At 44.3% G+C, this 17,938-nt stretch overlaps 1 protein-coding gene across 2 annotated transcripts; it reads right to left on the bottom strand.

The window, feature by feature from the left end:
- Nucleotides 1–3: 3 nt before the first annotated feature.
- LOC140548248 (ubiquitin carboxyl-terminal hydrolase MINDY-2-like) lies at nt 4–13,642 on the bottom strand. Of its 2 annotated transcripts, none has more exons than XM_072671713.1 (6): nt 13,480–13,642; nt 12,389–12,491; nt 10,983–11,125; nt 9,658–9,831; nt 7,179–7,388; nt 4–6,891 (listed from the first exon to the last, which is right to left on the bottom strand). In XM_072671713.1, exons 1-6 carry the CDS (start codon nt 13,633–13,635, stop codon nt 6,709–6,711), a joined length of 969 nt encoding a protein of 322 aa, XP_072527814.1. In that variant the 5' UTR covers nt 13,636–13,642; the 3' UTR covers nt 4–6,708. The 2 variants fall into 2 exon arrangements, with proteins under 2 accessions (XP_072527814.1, XP_072527815.1); XM_072671714.1 differs by having other exon boundaries at nt 9,658–9,825.
- Between the last annotated feature and the right edge of the window lie 4,296 nt (nt 13,643–17,938).

The raw sequence follows: 17,938 nt of genomic DNA, 5'->3' as shown, positions 1-17,938 counted from the left end.
GACTTTACTGACCAGGTTTCTTTTAATCAGACGTTGAGTCCCTCGTCTAAGGCTTTTTGTTAAATGTCCATCTATTTTGTCTCACACTGTGCTGGGCTACATACATATTTGGTCATATGTACATAAACCATTGTAATGCAATAATAACTCTCTTTTAAATATTTTGTGTAAATAGACATACAAAGGAAGTACAAATAGAAACTGTATTAATGGGATCGCTGAATCGGATCACTGGGCCTTGGTGCTACAGTTAGCCCCTAAACATGAGTCACAAAAATAGCAATGGCCTTTTTTTGTGTGGGGTTCTTCCAATAAATTCACCAAAAAAATGAATAAAAAAAAAAGCACAATTTAGTAAGACCTAGTGTTTGTATGATCACAGCAGAGCGCATACATGCTAAATACGTGCTCCAGTGGGATATTAAAAAAACAACAAAAAAAAACCCTGGCTTGAGTTGATGTTTGGTGGCTAAAGTTTGCTTTATAAGAAGCATTTTGGGTGGGGCAAATGGAACTTCAGACACTGCAGCTGTAATTTTGTTTCTTGGGGGGGGCGGGGGTGTGATATTTCTGCTTGTTTTCTTACCAGAAACAACTTAAGCACACAGAGACATAGGGCAAACCTCTCTGTCTGCAGCAGTGTGTAAGAGCAGGGATGCCCAGACACCGTCCTGGTGTTTTACTAGTCTGCAGACTTGAAGCTTTCATGGGCAGCTAAATACTGAGGGTGGGTGTGGGATCTCCAGACTTCCAGGAGCAGTGTTGGGCACTACTGCTCTGACTGTGCTGGTTGATGTGGACGAATGCTGCCTTCAAGGCCTCTTCAGGGGTTCCTACTTGGGACTTTGCGGCTCCTGAGTGTGGGTTCATTGGAAAACATGGACACATGCTTTTTTTCTTTTTTTTTTTTTTTTTAATTATATAAATGTGCTTCTGTTTTCTGGTCACTAAAAGGACTAAATATACACCAATCAGCCATAACATTAGTGACTCTGACAGCGGAAGTGTGTGTGTGTGTGTGTATATATATATTATATATGAATAATCTCAACATTGGTTATCTTTGTCTACTGTGCTCCTGTCAAAGGTTGGATATGTTAAAATCAGAGCGTCTTCAAAGCATTAGGCAGGTCTTGTCGGCTGTTTCTGGTATGTAGTAGTCGTCAGCACCTACCATAAGTATTCCTCAGGTCATGGGCACATAAGGCTCATTGATTCGACCTATGGAGGCCCCACCTCACAGTTTACAGGCCTTACAGAGGTCATCTTTGGGGCTCCATGCCTCTGTGGTGTCTCAGTATTAGGCAGGTGCTACTGATGTTATGGCTGATTTGAGTGTTTGGCAATAATTTTTTATCCAATAAGAAGCATCAGTCGTGTGTACTAATCCAGTTTTCCTGCATGTGGATGAGCTTTATCCATTAAATAGAGATTATGGGCTAGTGTTCATGTGTTTGGGGTACATTAAAAAACTAAAAAACAGTCAGTTTAAAGTACAAGTATTAGTGTTCAATTTTTATTGACACTTGATTGACTTTGAAAGTTAGGGCTAATTGGAAAAAATCAGTTCCCACAAGTATGGTAGCATTTGTGTGCTCATCTAAATACACCCCCCCCCCCCCCCTAAAAAGACATGACCTGTCTTTTTAACTTAGGCTTAAACAGCAGCAGAGGCCCAAGCACAGCGCATCCCTTTTCTGACTGATGTGTCCAAATAGTTGAAGAAAATGTCCTTCTGCTTTTCCTTAAATCTGCCTGATCTGTAACTCATGACTGCACTGAATATCTTGGCAGAGCTGTCTACAGCAAGTGGATCCATGTGGCGCCCAGATCAGGCAACCGAAATGTAGGGAAGGAGCCTCTGCTCAGCTATTCGGATGCAGCCTGTGTGTGTTGGCACTGAGATTCCTTTGTCTGCGGTTTTCCTCAGAGCCGTTAGGTCAGTGAGATACACGTGACAATACATTTACATCATCAAAGCTAAGCAGGGGACCAACAAACAAACAAGTAAACAAAAAAAAATAAACAAGACTACAGCTTAGTGGCAGCAATCTGACCAACAGTAGTGTGTGTTCTGGTCTTTATTCCTGTTACTGTTTTCACTTTAGCCCTGTAAATCTCATGGTGTTCATAAAAGTGATGGTTACATCCTGGTTATTCCGTGAATCCGCTTTTTCCTCCGGGGGTATCCAAACACGGTCACTCTGGCACGTCTAATTGTGTAGAAAATGAGGTATTTTTGCTCCTTAGTAGTGCATTCCATCCATATAACAGTGCAGAACCTATTACAATGACTCAAACAGTCTAGGACACCCTTATGTTACAGTGTTCAGCCAACTCACACCACCTACCAATATGCTCAGGTGACATTCCACACAAAATAGATCTGTAATGAATACAATTCAGGAGCAAAGGTTCAAGCTAGAGCACAAGTAACAAAAAGGACTGTTTTGGAGAGGTTGGTGATCAATGCAAATGGCGAGCTAATGGACAACTGGCAGCAAAATGCAGTGTATGTGTGTGCTGGGAAAGTCTAGTACTCTATACAGAGCCTCCACTGAAGAGACCGGGCTTAGGACTGGCTTTCACTTGGGGGCGTAATCTAGGAATTGCATTGAAATTTTCAAAATTTCTACATAATTCGACAGTTAGGATGTAAACACTCCAAATTCAGAGTTCAGAGGGTTTGGTGGAAGCAGAGGTCTGAAGAGTCATCTGCTACAGCCTGAAGCGATTTTCAGATTTGCCACTATTTAAGCATCATCATTACATACAAATCTCTCACAAAGGTTTGTGGACACCCCTTCTAATAGATTTAAGCAGCTACATTTGTAAATACGCACACATACACACACACTTGTGCTTGTGTAGTCCCTGTAGAGAAGTACTGCCAATAGAATAGGACTCTGGAGAGGATAGACATTGATGAGCCTAATGCCAGGCGTGGGCTAGAGGGGTATAAAGCCCCCAAGTTTTGCGCTGTGGAGCAGTGGAAGAGCAGTGCACTCCAACAAACAGTATAAACTCTCTTATTTTTTTAATACCTTTGATTTCAGAATAGACAAGGATTGATTTGGTGTCCCAATACTTTTGTCAATTTAGTGTATTTAGGATAGGACAGCGAAATAATTCTAAAAGGATTTTTAACTTGAGATTGACCACTGTTTGACCACCACCAACAACAACCTTAACATAGAAAAGTGATACTTCCCTGGTGGCTTTGGGGACTAAATAAAATGCTTATATCCTAGCTCCTAGAAATCCCAGCTGACAATTTCACACCAAACCAAAACTCTAAATCACTCAGTTTACATCCTGACTATGAAATTGTGCAGGAATGTTAAAAAGTGTTAGAATTCCCCATCAAATAATCCCACATTTACCATCACAGCACTAAGGAATGTCCATATTCACCCAAAAAACCGTGTGTGAGAAATGCAGGCTTCAGCAATATGACATAAATAAACCCTAATATCACAAAGTTGGACGACGTAGTGGACGCAGCTTCTGTAGTGTTCGATTGCTTCCAGGTCAGATCAGTCAGGTGGGCAGAAAGCTCTGGTTTCCCTCACATCGTCTCTCGTGCGTCTGCCAGACCTTACGCAGAGTCATAGATAAACGGTCAAGCCATCGCTGCATATGGCTGACCAGGTTCGGTGCTTGTTAACACACCTGGTGTGTAGGACTAAAGCTAATGTGGTGAGGCAGAAAGTATGCTTCAACGACTCCATCAATGCTGGATCTCATCTGTACTCCCTTTTAGTGAATCCTCGGTTTGAGGGATGGACTTTCTTCCCGAATTCAGACCCTGTGTATTACCGTGGTTACCCTCACCCTTTACCAAGGCAGCTTATACTATCAGCAAGACACTCAAGGATATAGTCCTTCTTGGAAGGCCTGAGTGGTTCTGTCTATGGTAAAGTCTACAGATTGTCTCAGTCTCATATCTCGCACGTCTACGTCTTTTTTTTTCCTTGTATAAAAGTTATTGTAAATGTTGTAAGGCGTATTTATATACAGAGAGTTTTTGGCCGCTGGGGGCCCCTATAAGACAACTCCAGCCCACGTCAAGTAGGTACATCACTCTACGGCAGTGGTTCCAGGTCCCAGTCTAGGGGAAAAATAAGCGCTGGATGTTTTTGTAACACACCAGTTACAACACATCAGATGATGATCATCATCATCGAGCATCCCGTGATGTTCAGCAGACAGATCAAACTGACTGCAGGAGGACTACCCTAGGCGCAGGGATCCTCCACTGCTGGTAAAAGCACAGGGAGTTGAAACGGGTGCGTCTGAGCAGCCGTACAGAGCCCGATGTCCGCAAGACTGGGACTGGGAACCAGCCCTTCTGCTGTGTGTTAAACACACACACTCACTCACTCACGCATACACACATACATACACACACTCCAAGTGTTGGAGTGATCCGAATTTTGCAGTAATTAGAGCACAAACCAGATTTTCACACGAACACACAGCCTCCTCCTGCAGAGAGGAAGCGTCCCAGCATCGGAGCGCGTGTGGGTCTGAGCCTCGATACAATGCTCGACTCAAGGCATTCTGCTGGAATGTATAGATAGAAAACAAAGGGTCTGTTTCTCAGGAGAAGGCAGTAGCACAGATGCGGATGCAGGGGTGAATTTCGCTCGAGCGTGTGTACTGTAGGGTACATGTATTTACACACAGAGTACAATTCGAGTGAACAGAAAAAGGCAGAAGCACGGTGGCACGAACAGATAAAGAAAAAAAATACTCAAACCATAAAGCTCTACATTACAATCCAACCCAAAATAACACCAAATGTGTGTTACACATATTAAATGATCAAGTTTTGAGGGCAGGGGGAGTCTAGCGTCGGGCAACGGCGGCTTATTAACATCGTAATCTGATGGTTTCAGATTTAAAGAAATGTGGTGTTGGAGAACGACTCGAGTGTGAAACGGTCTGCCGCTCGGCGTCAGAGCAGAAGATGATTGGCTAAAAGGAAAACGCCTGCCTAAGTCGCACTACATCACCGTGCGGTCTGGTAACGCTGTAAGGCAATCAGACCTGGACTGAGGCTGTAAAAGGAATTTCAGTTAAAATTCAAATTCCCCATTGGCAATAATCCCTTTCTAACTTAATATGTCCAAAAGTATCCAGACACCCCTTCTAATCAGTCAATGCAGCTTCTCCAAGCTTTGAAACCCATTGCCAATAAAATGGGATTCTATGGAGCATCCACACATCAGTGTCCCCAACATCAGTGCCAGCTAGTGGGATTGGGCTGTGGAGCAGTGGATCTGTGCTCTCTGGAGTGATGGAGCTCCATCCACCCAACACCTCTGGGATGAGTTTAAATGGTGTTTGTGAAAACACCTAAAACATCAAACATCAGTAGCTGACCTCAATTGTACACTTATTTGTGGATGAATGCCATCAAATTCTCCTCACAGCAATGTTCCAACATCTAGTGTAAAAATCTAGTGGAACTGCATTCTCTGGAGTGATGGAGCTCCATCCATCCAACCCTGGGATGGGTTGAAATGGTGCTTGTGAACCTAACCATCCAACCTCATCAGTCCCTGACCTTACTGATGCTCTTATTTGTGGCTGAATGCCATCAAACTGCATCAAAGCTGCAACACCTATTGTAAAGCCCTTTCAGAATAGCAGAGGCTGTTACTGCAGCAAATGATGGACATGATGAACTCCCTGCTTTAACCCTTGAATCCAGAAGAAATGTCTACAAACTTACGGACATATAGTGCCCGACGCCCGTCCCAGCTCAGAGGGGTGAAAGCCCTTCAGCATTACAGCTGGGGAACTGCGTCATCTGGCGTGACGGAGCTTCATCCATCCATCCAATACTTTTGGATGAGGTGGAGTGGCGTTTGTGAATCTCATCACCCAACAACATCAGCACCTGACCTCACTGATGCTCTTACTTGTGGCTGAACGCAATCAAATCCTCTTCAGAAGAGGCTGGTACTGCAGCAGATGATGGACAAACTGCCGGCTTACTTAAGTTTAGAGGAAATGTCTACAAACTTATGGACATATAGTGTATCTGAGCCATCTTCACCTGTATCTCATGGTGCGCCGACTTGGTGCGTACGGCAACTGTCCTGCTGTTTCTAAAGGCGTCTAGAACGCTGTGGAGATCAGATTCAGACCCAGAACAGCCCAAAACCTGCTCCCTGTCCATGCCGAGTGAACCAGTAAACCAGTAAACCAATAAAGCATCTCAGCCTCTCTGCCTGTGAGTGAGTGTAAATGCGTGTCGGTATAAAACAGCTTATAAACAACGAAAAAAAAGAAGAAGAAATAAAATAGGTGCCATTATCTTGTATCTCCCCTCTGGTAGTGTTTCTATATATTTCTGCTTTTGCTATAAAATCAACCCTTCCAGAGCTTGAGGTCACCCCACAGCACTCTGCAGCAGCACTGTGTGGAAGAAGGTCGGCCAGCTGTGGGAAAGACGCAGAGCGAGTGTTTCTTTCACCCAGCCGCCCTCAGCTGCTCTTCTGTGTGTGTGTGTTCAGAGCACGGAGGGCAGAGAAAGTCAGGCACCGGTGGCTTAGGAACAGCGCATCCTCCTCTTCTGTCATCCACCTCTCTCTCTCTCGCGCTCCACGTTCTGGTCATACCGGACTGAGTCAGTTGTGAAATGTCGCTCCTCTCGTTTGTATGGATCACCAGAGACAGTGAGCAGCTCCGCCGCTGTTACAACAGGATGCATTTATCTTTGTCCTTGGCCTCTTTCTTGGCTTTGCGCTCCGCCGTGGAGGGCTGCTTGCCTGGGCTCGGGGAGGCAGCTGTTCCCCCGGCCGAGGCGCCGGCCGGCACTGCTGCCGATCCTCCGGATGCTCCGTCGGCCTGAGCGGCCCCTGCTGCCTGCTGCTGGCCCTGCAGGACGGACGGAGAAAGTGTCATTAAGGAGCTTCTAGATGCTATAGAACAGTGGTTCCCAAACTTTGGTTCTGGAGGACACCCTGCCCTGCTCATTTTAGTGCGTACCCTGCTTCCAACACACCTGGCCCAGCTAATCAGCTCTTTAAGAAGCCCTTACTGAAGGGGAAGGGGGTCTTCCAGGACCAGGGTGGGGAACCGCTGCCATCAGGGACCATGCTTGTAGCGTCTATAAATGTACCTGGTGTTTATACAGCCAAATGAATCTCTGTGCTGATCTGTACCTGTGCCTGGGCCTGTGCAGCTGCAGCAGCTGCGGCGGCTGCTTGAGCCTGCTCCTGCTCCTGCTCCTGGTAGAACTGTGAAGCCCTGCGGTCCTCCTCCTCCTGCAGCTTCTTGGCCAGCTCCAAATCACTGATCCCCTCAGGGAGCTGCTCCCAGCCCAGCTCCGAAGCCTGCTGCTCCTGCTGTAGCGACAGTGCCATCAGGTAGTCCTACAACACACACACACACATACTGTATATATATACATGCACAATTAAACAACTGTTCAGGCCTGTGTGAATTATCATTAGGCCCAGAGAGACGTACAGACACATCAGCATCAGTAACACACTCCGCTCTGAGCTTACACAACAGGTCTGAAGAGGGAGCTCTAACAAGTGTTACATCATGCTGTAGAAACACTGGGGTAGAAAAAGCCAAGGTACTGGGAGGAAAAGAAAGCGTAGCTCTGTGGTAACACAGGCTGTAGTCACATGACTCTGGACAGTGTCCCAGTGTCCCAGTGTCCCAGTGCCTAAATGTATTTATTAACTTTTTTTTGTAAACATCATCTTCTCAGGTTGGATCATTTCGCTATGTGCTGGCAGACTGGAGGAACATCCAGCACATGGCCTTGTGACCGTAATGAGTTTCCATCTTTTAATACCTATGATCTGTTTAATAACCTCAGATTCATCACAGTCTGGTCACTGTGTGCTCGGCAAACTATTCAGAGTTCGTTTATTAAACACAGTGACTCTTTTCAACCTGGTCTTCAGAGGTCTGAAATGAAATAACAGACATTTTCAGATATTTTCTGATCTCAAATTGTGTGAAAGAGTGAATTTTGAGACAGATAACATAAAAGTCTCTGAATATCAGGTTTATATATCACTGATCATCCAGAGTCAGCAGCAGCTAGGAAACAGGAGACACATCAGTTACAACCATGTATTATGATGTAGCACTACAGTGGAGTATGATGTTATATGACAGTGTATTAGTATAACGTATGTTGATGCATGTAATGTAACATCTATTCATTAATATCATGCATTAGATCTAATATGACATAGTGCAGTATAATACATTATGATGTAGCACAGTGTAATATTATGATGTAATACATTATGATGTAGTACAGTGTAATATTATGATGTAATACATTATGATGTAGTACAGTATGTTTTATGATGTAGTATAGTATAATACATTATGATATAATACATTATGATGTAGTACAGTGTAATATGATATAATACAGAATAATAAATTCTGATGAATATATTATATAATACATTATGATGGAATACAGTATGATGCAATCCAATGATGGTGTATTATGATGTAATGTATTATGATGTAGTATACTGTAACATTATGTAACAGTATAATACATTATGATTTAATACAGTACATGTATTATGATGTAATGCATTATGATGCAATGTTGTATAATACATTATGATGAACTACAGTGTTTAATATTATGATTATGATATAATACATTATGATGAACTACAGTGTTTAATATTATGATTATGATATAATACATTATGATGTAATACAGTATGATGTAATGTATTATGATGCAGTACAGCGTAATGCAGTGTAAAGTATTATGCTGTATTGTGTAATGCAACAGTCTATTATGATGTAATATAGTATAATAAAGAGAAGTAGATCAGAGTAGAGTGATCAGATCAGGTTCATGTGATTATGAAATGTAAATATTTGTGAACAAAATTAAATGTCAATGGTTGACTGTAGCGTCCTCTGCTGTTGCCATGGCCAACAGCCCTGAACCTAAAACACACCCAGCGGCCTTCAAAGCACAGCAAAATATCATCCATTATTCAATATTTGCAAGAAGTGGCGAGAGAGAGGGAGGGAGAGAGATGAAGTGTGGGAGAGAGAGGGAGAGAGATGTATATGCTGGAAATCACAGCAGTGTGAGTGTGAAAGGCATCACGCGTGTTGCTTTCGCTCTACAGCGTGACTTTCATGTATGTAAACCCTCAGAGATGGAGGATGGGGACGGGGATGGATGGAGGGAAAGAGGGGAGAAGTGAAGCTTTTAGCATGAATTATTAAAGCAGCTTTCCCCTCTCAGCTGCTCTGCTGTGCTCAGCAGGCACGAACACACACAACACACGGCAGCTTCAGCCGTACACGCAGTCGTACTTCCCCGCTGACCCAGGTACAGTGTTAAGAGTTCATTTATTCAGACCTTTATTTATCCTGTACAATTAAACAGGCTGTTTTTGTTACTGTACCTTTAAGACTGACATATATGTAAATCACCTCTGTTCTGATTGGCTGTCAACATACTGGCATAACGAACCCCGCCTCACCAGACTAGGGTTTTGGCTGCAGAGCGACACTGGCCACTTGTGCAGGCTACAGGCAACACCCTAGACTCTGTGTGAGGCATATTCTGGACTCCAGCACCAGAGCTGGGCACCACTGCTATGGGTTGTAGTCGATGGTGGTTCTGACCTGGTCGATCTGATCCTGCTGTCCACGGTACACGCTCTCCGGGTCGGACGGCGGCCTCAGCCGAAACTCTGAGTCGCAGAAGTTCCCGTCTCCGTCAACGTTATGCAAACTCTCCCACACCACCTTCTCCTCCGTCAGGAAACCCTGATCTGTCACCAGCAGGTAGAGCTGGCCCTGCCGCGAAGACAGAGAGAGAGAGAGAGAGAGAGAGAGAGAGAGAGAGTGCGAGAGAGAGAGAGAGAGAGAGAGAGAATGCGAGAGAGAGAGAGAGAGAGAGAGAGAGAGAGAGAGCGCACACCTGAGGATCCTACGTTTGCAGGGGCAGAATAACTATATTTGGAAAGCCGACAGCACGTCTCCGACACACGTGAAGCCGCTGATGTAGCATCACTAGGGAGCCAGGGTGCTTGGCAGAAAGCCTGGCTCGCCAGCTCCGATACAACAGGTAACAGACGCTAGGTGTGATGTGGTGAGGAGGTGCCATCGACCCAGACCAGCGACCCTCAGATCATAGTGGAAGCCATTACCTCCCTGAGCCCCTGCTAAAGAGCCTTGAAATAACCCCTTTTCTAGTAGTCTATCACAATACTGAATATACACATCATATTTTCATACTGTATCAGAATCTCATGATGAACGGACCAATAGAAATGCTCCAAAATGACATGGAATAAAATCTTTGTAGATATTTTGGAGATATGAGTCTTTTGCACTGATAGGGAGTTTACACTGTTGGATGCTGGATGATTATGTTCCAAATCTCAAATGCCACTCCAACCCATCCCAAAGGTACTGGATCTGGATGGAGCTCCGTCACTCCTCAGAATACAGCTCCACAGCTCCCATCATTATAGGGGGCTTTATAGCCCCTCAGTGGAGATCCTAAAAGCTCAGCTGTGGGTGCAAGTAGCTGTACTGTTTACAATAGACTGCACTGGAAAATACCCTGCATCACCCTGTATTCTACCTGACCCATGTGAACATCATGTCCACACACTCTGCATCCTGAAACACACACACACACAGCAAAGCAGTCCAACAGCCTTTCAGTAGTGGAGCTGGGCATGTAAAACATTTAAAAAGAAGACCTCTGTTAATGGTCTTACTGGTTGCAAGAACCTGTACATGCATGCTTGTGGCCACTAGATGGCACAACTGCACAGCATTCCTCCACTGAACCCTTTAAAACACACTATTTACACTCATCAGCCATAACATTAAAACCACTGACAGGTGAAGAGAATCCGATTGCAACAAACTCCCTATTAAAAACACTGGATGATCGGGTGTCTACAAACTTTTGGACATGTAGCGCGTGTGTGTACCTTGAATTTGGTCATGGTGCTGAAGTGGTTGTTTCTGAAGAACACACACAGCTCCCCCTCCTGCACGGTGGAGGTGAGCTCACACAGGCCGTGATAGGTCAGCTGGGTGGCCGTACTGTTGAGGAACTGCTCTGCTACAAACCCTAAGAGAGAGAGACACACACACACACACACACACACACACACACACACACACACACACACACACACAACCCAGGTAACATTACATCCCCAAAATGGTAACTCTCCTAACTTGGAGGGATGCTAAGTGTATATACGCCAACCAGCCACTTCATTAACACCACCTGCTTGTTTGTCCATCTACTCTGTTATCCGCCCCCTCTCACCCTGTTTGATCTTCAGTGCTCAGGACCCCACAGGGCGGACTACCACAGAGCAGGTACGTAGGTAGTATTTGGGTGGTGGGTCAGCATTCTCAGCACGGACTGTAGTGACACTGACTGACATGGTGATGGCGAGTGTGTGTTAGTAGTGTGTGTTGCGCTGGTGGTGACTGCTAACCCACCACCCAAATACTACCCACCCGCTCGGTGGTGGTACAAGCTGTCCTACTGCAAACATCCATCAGTGGGTTTAATAACCTGTTACTACCTGCTACACACACACACACACACACACACACACACACACACACACATTCATTGCACTGTACTGTACTTAACCACTGAGGACTTATGACCCTTCAGCTGATCAGTAAGATTATACACACAAGGAGGGTTAGGCTGGAAACACTGACACATACGTAGTCAGTAAAGCTACAGAAACAGAAAGAACATGTGTGTATGTGTGTGCGTGTGTGTGTGTATGTGTGTGTGTCCTTCACATGCTGTTATTTATTTATGATGCAACAAGAGCCACAAAAAATTCAGCCCGAGGAAAAAAACAATACAGAAATACATCTCTCACTCGCTCGCTTACTCGCTCGCTCGCCCCACGCTCGCTCTTTGTCTCATTCCCTCTCTCTCTTGTTTTTTGTCACTTAGAATGAGAGCGTTAGAGAGCGAGTAAGTGAGAGAGAGAGCGAGTAAGTGAGAGAGAGAGAGAGAGTTAGAGAGTGAGAGAGAGAGTAAGAGAGTGAGAGGGTGGGTCTCACCCTTACCTCCACCCCCCTCACATCTCTCTCTCTCTCTCACACTCACTCATACAAGAGCTACATGTGGAGTGTGAGAGCTGCACACACTCAGCCGGAAGGGAATAAGAGGACCACACACACACACATATATATATATTAAAGATATATATTTATACACATAAACAAAAGAGGAGAGAGGGAGAGAGAGAGAGAGAGGGGGGGGGGGGGGGGGCGGGCGGAGAAATAGGGCAGAGAGGAAAAATGGGAAAAGAGGAAGAGTGGGAACGATGGTGGGATGAAGAACTGCACACACCTTCTCCAGCCAGCTCGCTGCTCTCTGACTGCTTATAGCTGATTATCTTCTCAACCAGCTGATTATAACTGCAGTTCCCCACCGCCTTCACTATATCAGCCATCTACAGAGAGAGAGAGAGAGAGAGAGAGGGGGGGGGGGGGGGGGGAGAGAGAGAGAGAGAGAGAGAGAGGGAGAGAGGGGGGGGGGGGGAGAGAGGGGGAGAGAGAGAGGGGGAGAGAAAGAGAGAGAGGGAGAGAGGCCGACATGATTGACAGATGATTAGATCAGACTAACAAACAGAGAAGAAAAAACACTTGAGCAACTCTACATACACTGTATGGACAAAAGTATTGGGACACCTGCTCATTCATCTTCTGAAATCAAGGGTATTAAAAAGAGAGTTGAAAGAGCTCCTGCTTTTGATCTGATTGCATTCCACAGAACACAGTTCTGCCACTGCTCCACAGCTCAATGCTGGGGTCGTATACTCGTCTACTTATATACCATATATACACCAATTATACCATTAGCTGGCCTGGTGCCAATAGGTTCATGTTGATCTGCTCCAGAGAGTCCTATTCTATTGGCAGTACTACTTCTCTACAGGGTCTAGACAAGCTGTGTGTGTGTGCATTTGCACATCTGTGTCAGCAACTTAAAGTAGCTGAATGCATTAGAAAGGGTGTCCACAAACATTTGGACAAGTGTATTTTGCTTGAGAGGGAAGAGAAAGTGCTGCTGGACTCGCCATGTGGTCAGAAACTCGACAGGGAGAAAAAACAACAATAACAAAAACATGAACATCATGCTTTCCGTAAAGTGCCTGCAGCAGTGTGTGTGTGTGTGGGAGAGTGAGTGTGTGTGTGTGTGTGTGTGAGTGTGTGTGTGTGTGTGTGTGTGGGAGAGTGAGTGTGGTGTGTGTGTGAGTGTGTGTGTGAGTGTGTGTGTGTTCAGATGATTTCATGCTGCTATTTATTTTACTTCAGCTCTGAGGTCTTCTGTTGTGGTTCTGCTGCAGTGCCTGTGTGTGTGTGTGTGTGTGTGTGTGTATGTGTGTGTGTGTGAGAGAGAGAGAGATAGTGTTCCAGTTAGAGGGTGTGTTTCCGCACCTGTGGGTCAACCAGCCAGCCGTGGTAGAGCGGGATGTCCAGCAGGTCGAAGACGATACACTCCGGAGTGTATTCAAACACTCGGACCCCCGTGAACTTCACATTCACGTCCAGACCCGTCTGCAGCTTGTGGAGGACCGCCATCGCATCACTCATATTCTACACAGAGAGAGAGAGACACAGAGAGAGAGAGAGAGAGAGAGAGAGAGAGAGAGAGAGAGACACACAGAGAGAGAGAGAGAGAGAGAGAGACACTTTGTGTAAACGAGGGTGAAACTGACTCTAAACTATCACTTGAATGTCAGAGAGAGTCTCTCTCTCTCTTTCTCTCTCTCGCTCACACACACACACACACACACACACACACACACTGTATCAGGCTGATGATAGAATGTTCATGTATTGTACAGTATGTTGATAACGTTGCACCAATGCTGATATCTGTATAGTCGGCGATATTGCCGCTTACACACAGAATCGGTATCTGCAGTAGAAAGCACCGATACCATCAAGCTTACTGACGCCCTACTAGAGCTGGGCAATATGACGAAATTTTATTGTATCGTGATACATTTTGATAAGCTTTTCTAAGCACATGGAGGAGACTGTTAGTGCTTAATAAACAATAAGGATTCAATTCATCCTTATTTGTAAAAATACACTAAATATACAAGCAACAAATGGCCGGAGTAACCCGTCCCACAGCCCTGTACGTAGCAGTATCTCCAGATCCCTCCACCCGGAAGCTTCAGCGCACTCCAACACTCCGAGTAAACGGACGTATATTTAGACACCTTGGCCAAACTGCTCAGTCGTGCTGTGGTGTAATCTGAGTCACTGGACTACCGGAACTCGCTCCCGGCTGATTCAGTACAGCACGACCTGTTCCAGTGGGTGCCAGGCAGAGAGGCCCAGTATTGGCCCAGCGCTGGCCCAGCGTGGGCACTGGGGGCCGGAGGTGCGTCAAGGTCGACAGCTCACCCAAAACCCGTCCTCCTACTGGCCCCATTCAGGCCTGCTCCAGCCTGGCCCAGTGCCCGGCACCCACCCACACCCTGTGTTTGTATGCGTGTGTGTGTGTGTGTGTGTATGTGTGTGGCCTGCCTTTGTCCTAATATTCCTGCTGGACCACTCTTCCTGCTCCACTGCGGACTCCCCCTACTAGATTCATATTTCAGTGATTAGTGAATATTAAAGTTGTGATTTTACTCCGACTAGATTTTGGATTATTTCTGTTTTGTTTCATATAAAAACCTAATAAAAAGAACACTAATGTTAAAAATTAATAAAATAAAATAATAATAAAATAAAAATATATAAAAATAATAATAAAAATATTAAAAACATTCAAATCTAACACATATATATTATTTCTTTCATCTTTTTAAAAACATTTGTAGTTTTTATTATAAATATATTTATTATTTATCATAAAAAAGTTTTATTTACAGGATTGGAGGCACTAACTGAGATGTACTGACACAGTGGACTCTGATATATTAAAAAATATATATATATATATATATATATATATATATATATATATATATATATATATATATATATATATATTTACATATTAAATATTTATTTCTTTTCAAATAATTAAACAAATACAAAAAGAAATATAAATACATAAATATTATGCAAAAAGCTACAACATGCAAATTAGTCCTCAAACCAATCACAGGTCCAGATGAGTTTCTGTGGGTGTTCTGATAGACCCACTGCCCTCCTTGTACTGTGTGTGGCATTAAGAACTGTACACTAGAACAGTAGTTGATCAGTAGTGTGTGTGTGTGTGTGTGTGTGTGTGTGTGTGTGTGTGTGTGTGTTCACAATACCCCTAACAACTCCCCTACTTATCCTACAAGAATTACAGTGTTCGACAAGCAGGACTCCACCTTTCAGTGTAAATCTGAGCGGTACTCAGAAGGCAGCCGTATTTGAGTTTAGCAAACATGGCTGAGCACACAGACGCTTTGTGGATTCAGACTGCCTCTCAATGAACTAGCAGGTCCTTCATCTCCTAGTCACGCGTCCCTCTCTCTCTCTCTCTCTCTCTCTCTCTCCATTCTGGGCTTTCCCACAGTCTAAACACACACATGGTCATAACCCACTGCAGCCAGGGACAAACAAAAGCCGTTATTGAAGCAGGGATCTAATGAGCCTAAAATCAGGACTAATAAAAACCCCTCTCCCTCTTCAAGCTTCAAAAACTTGATCAGCACAGAGAAACAAAGCGAGGCGTTCACAGCAGAACCCAAACAGCGGAACCCGGAGAAATGAGGTTTGTTACACTGGAGAGAGTAAAGCAGATGGCCACACTGGGATGAGTCAGCGGAGCAGGACAGACGACCGTCCTGAACAGACCAGCGCGATACAATGAGGATGATAATGACTGAAATCAGTCCTTGGTCTGATACTGATTGTGTGTTTCTGCAACACTTTATGTCCAAATATTTGTGGACACCCCTTCTGACAAACTCATTCAGCTACTTTAAGTGTCCAGGTGTGGGCTAGAGGGGTATAAAGCCCCCAGCATTGAGCTGTGGAGCAGTGGAGGTACCGTGTTGTCCGTACTGATGGATTAGAACCTGACCTCACTAACGCTTTTGTCGCTGAATGCAATCAAATCCTCACAGCAGTGCTCCTCCAAAATAGTAGAAAACCTCTTCTTCTCTGGTCAGTAGAGACAGTTACTCCAACAGAAGCAGGATCCGCTCTTTTTAATAGCCTTGATTTCAGAAGAAACAATAAACAATGAGCAGGTGTCCCAATACTTTTGTCCACATAGTGTATGACATAATGTGCATCTAATATTTTGGGGCGATTTCGGACCAGACTGGATGACTGTTATAGACTAATGCTGGGCAGAGAGGCTGGAGTCAGCTCACTAGAACAGCACAGAAGAACCAGCACTGACGAAGCAAAGCCAGCCTCCACCTACTCTCTCTCTCTCACACACACACACACACACACACACACACACACACACACACACACCAGAGACACTGCTATTTTAATCCAAGCATCTTCACTCTTTCATGCCCACGTTCAAAAATAGACCCAAGTGTTTAGAAGTGAGAGCGGAGACGCTTCACAAGAAACAACACACACACACACACACACACACACACACACACACAGAGATTTACTATACAGTATTAATAAGGTCCACTATCAATTTTTTTTGTATTATTGTAGCCAAGCTAATCTTAACCCTAAACCTTAACCCTAATCCCATCCATAACCATACTATCCCTAAACCTGAATTTAGGCCTAATCCCATCCATAACCATACTAACCCTAAACCTGAACTTAATCCTAATCCCATCCATAACCATACTAACCCTAAACCTGAACTTAATCCTAATCCCATCCATAACCATACTAACCCTAAACCTGAATTTAATCCTAATCCCATCCATAACCATACTAACCCTAAACCTGAATTTAATCCTAATCCCATCCATAACCATACTAACCCTAAACCTGAATTTAATCCTAATCCCATCCATAACCATACTATCCCTAAACCTGAATTTAATCCTAATCCCATCCACAACCATACTAACCCTAAACCTAACCCAAATCCTATCTACAACCATACTAACACTAATCCCAACCCTAAACCTAACCCCAACCTTAACCCCAGTAACTCCAGTCTTAAACCTAAGCCTAACCACTATCATACTAACACTAAACCTCACCCTTCCTTTAATCTAAACTTATCCTTGGACCTAAACTCAACCATTCTAGCCCTAAACCTAACACCACCTTAACCCTAACCATAACCACACCAACCCTAACCGTAAACCCTAAACCTAACCACAGCTATACTAACCCTAAACCTAAACCCTACACCTAACCACAGCTATACTAACCCTAAACCTAACCCTAAACCTAACCACAGCTATACTAACTCTAAACCTAAACCCTACACCTAACCACAGCTATACTAACTCTAAACCTTAACCCTAAACCTAACCACAGCTATACTAACTCTAAACCTAAACCCTACACCTAACCACAGCTATACTAACTCTAAACCTTAACCCTAAACCTAACCACAGCTATACTAACTCTAAACCTAAACCCTACACCTAACCACAGCTATACTAACTCTAAACCTTAACCCTACACCTAACCACAGCTATACTAACTCTAAACCTAAACCCTAAACCTAACCACAGCTATACTAACTCTAAACCTTAACCCTACACCTAACCACAGCTATACTAACTCTAAACCTTAACCCTACACCTAACCACAGCTATACTAACTCTAAACCTTAACCCTAAACCTAACCACAGCTATACTAACTCTAAACCTTAACCCTACACCTAACCACAGCTATACTAACTCTAAACCTTAACCCTAAACCTAACCACAGCTATACTAACTCTAAACCTAAACCCTACACCTAACCACAGCTATAACTAACTCTAAACCTAAA

The sequence above is a fragment of the Salminus brasiliensis genome, chromosome 25 (assembly GCF_030463535.1).
Source record: "Salminus brasiliensis chromosome 25, fSalBra1.hap2, whole genome shotgun sequence".
Taxonomy (NCBI): Eukaryota; Metazoa; Chordata; class Actinopteri; order Characiformes; family Bryconidae; genus Salminus; species Salminus brasiliensis.
Note: the sequence above shows the minus strand (reverse complement) of the source record. Positions and strands in the feature narration are given on the sequence as shown.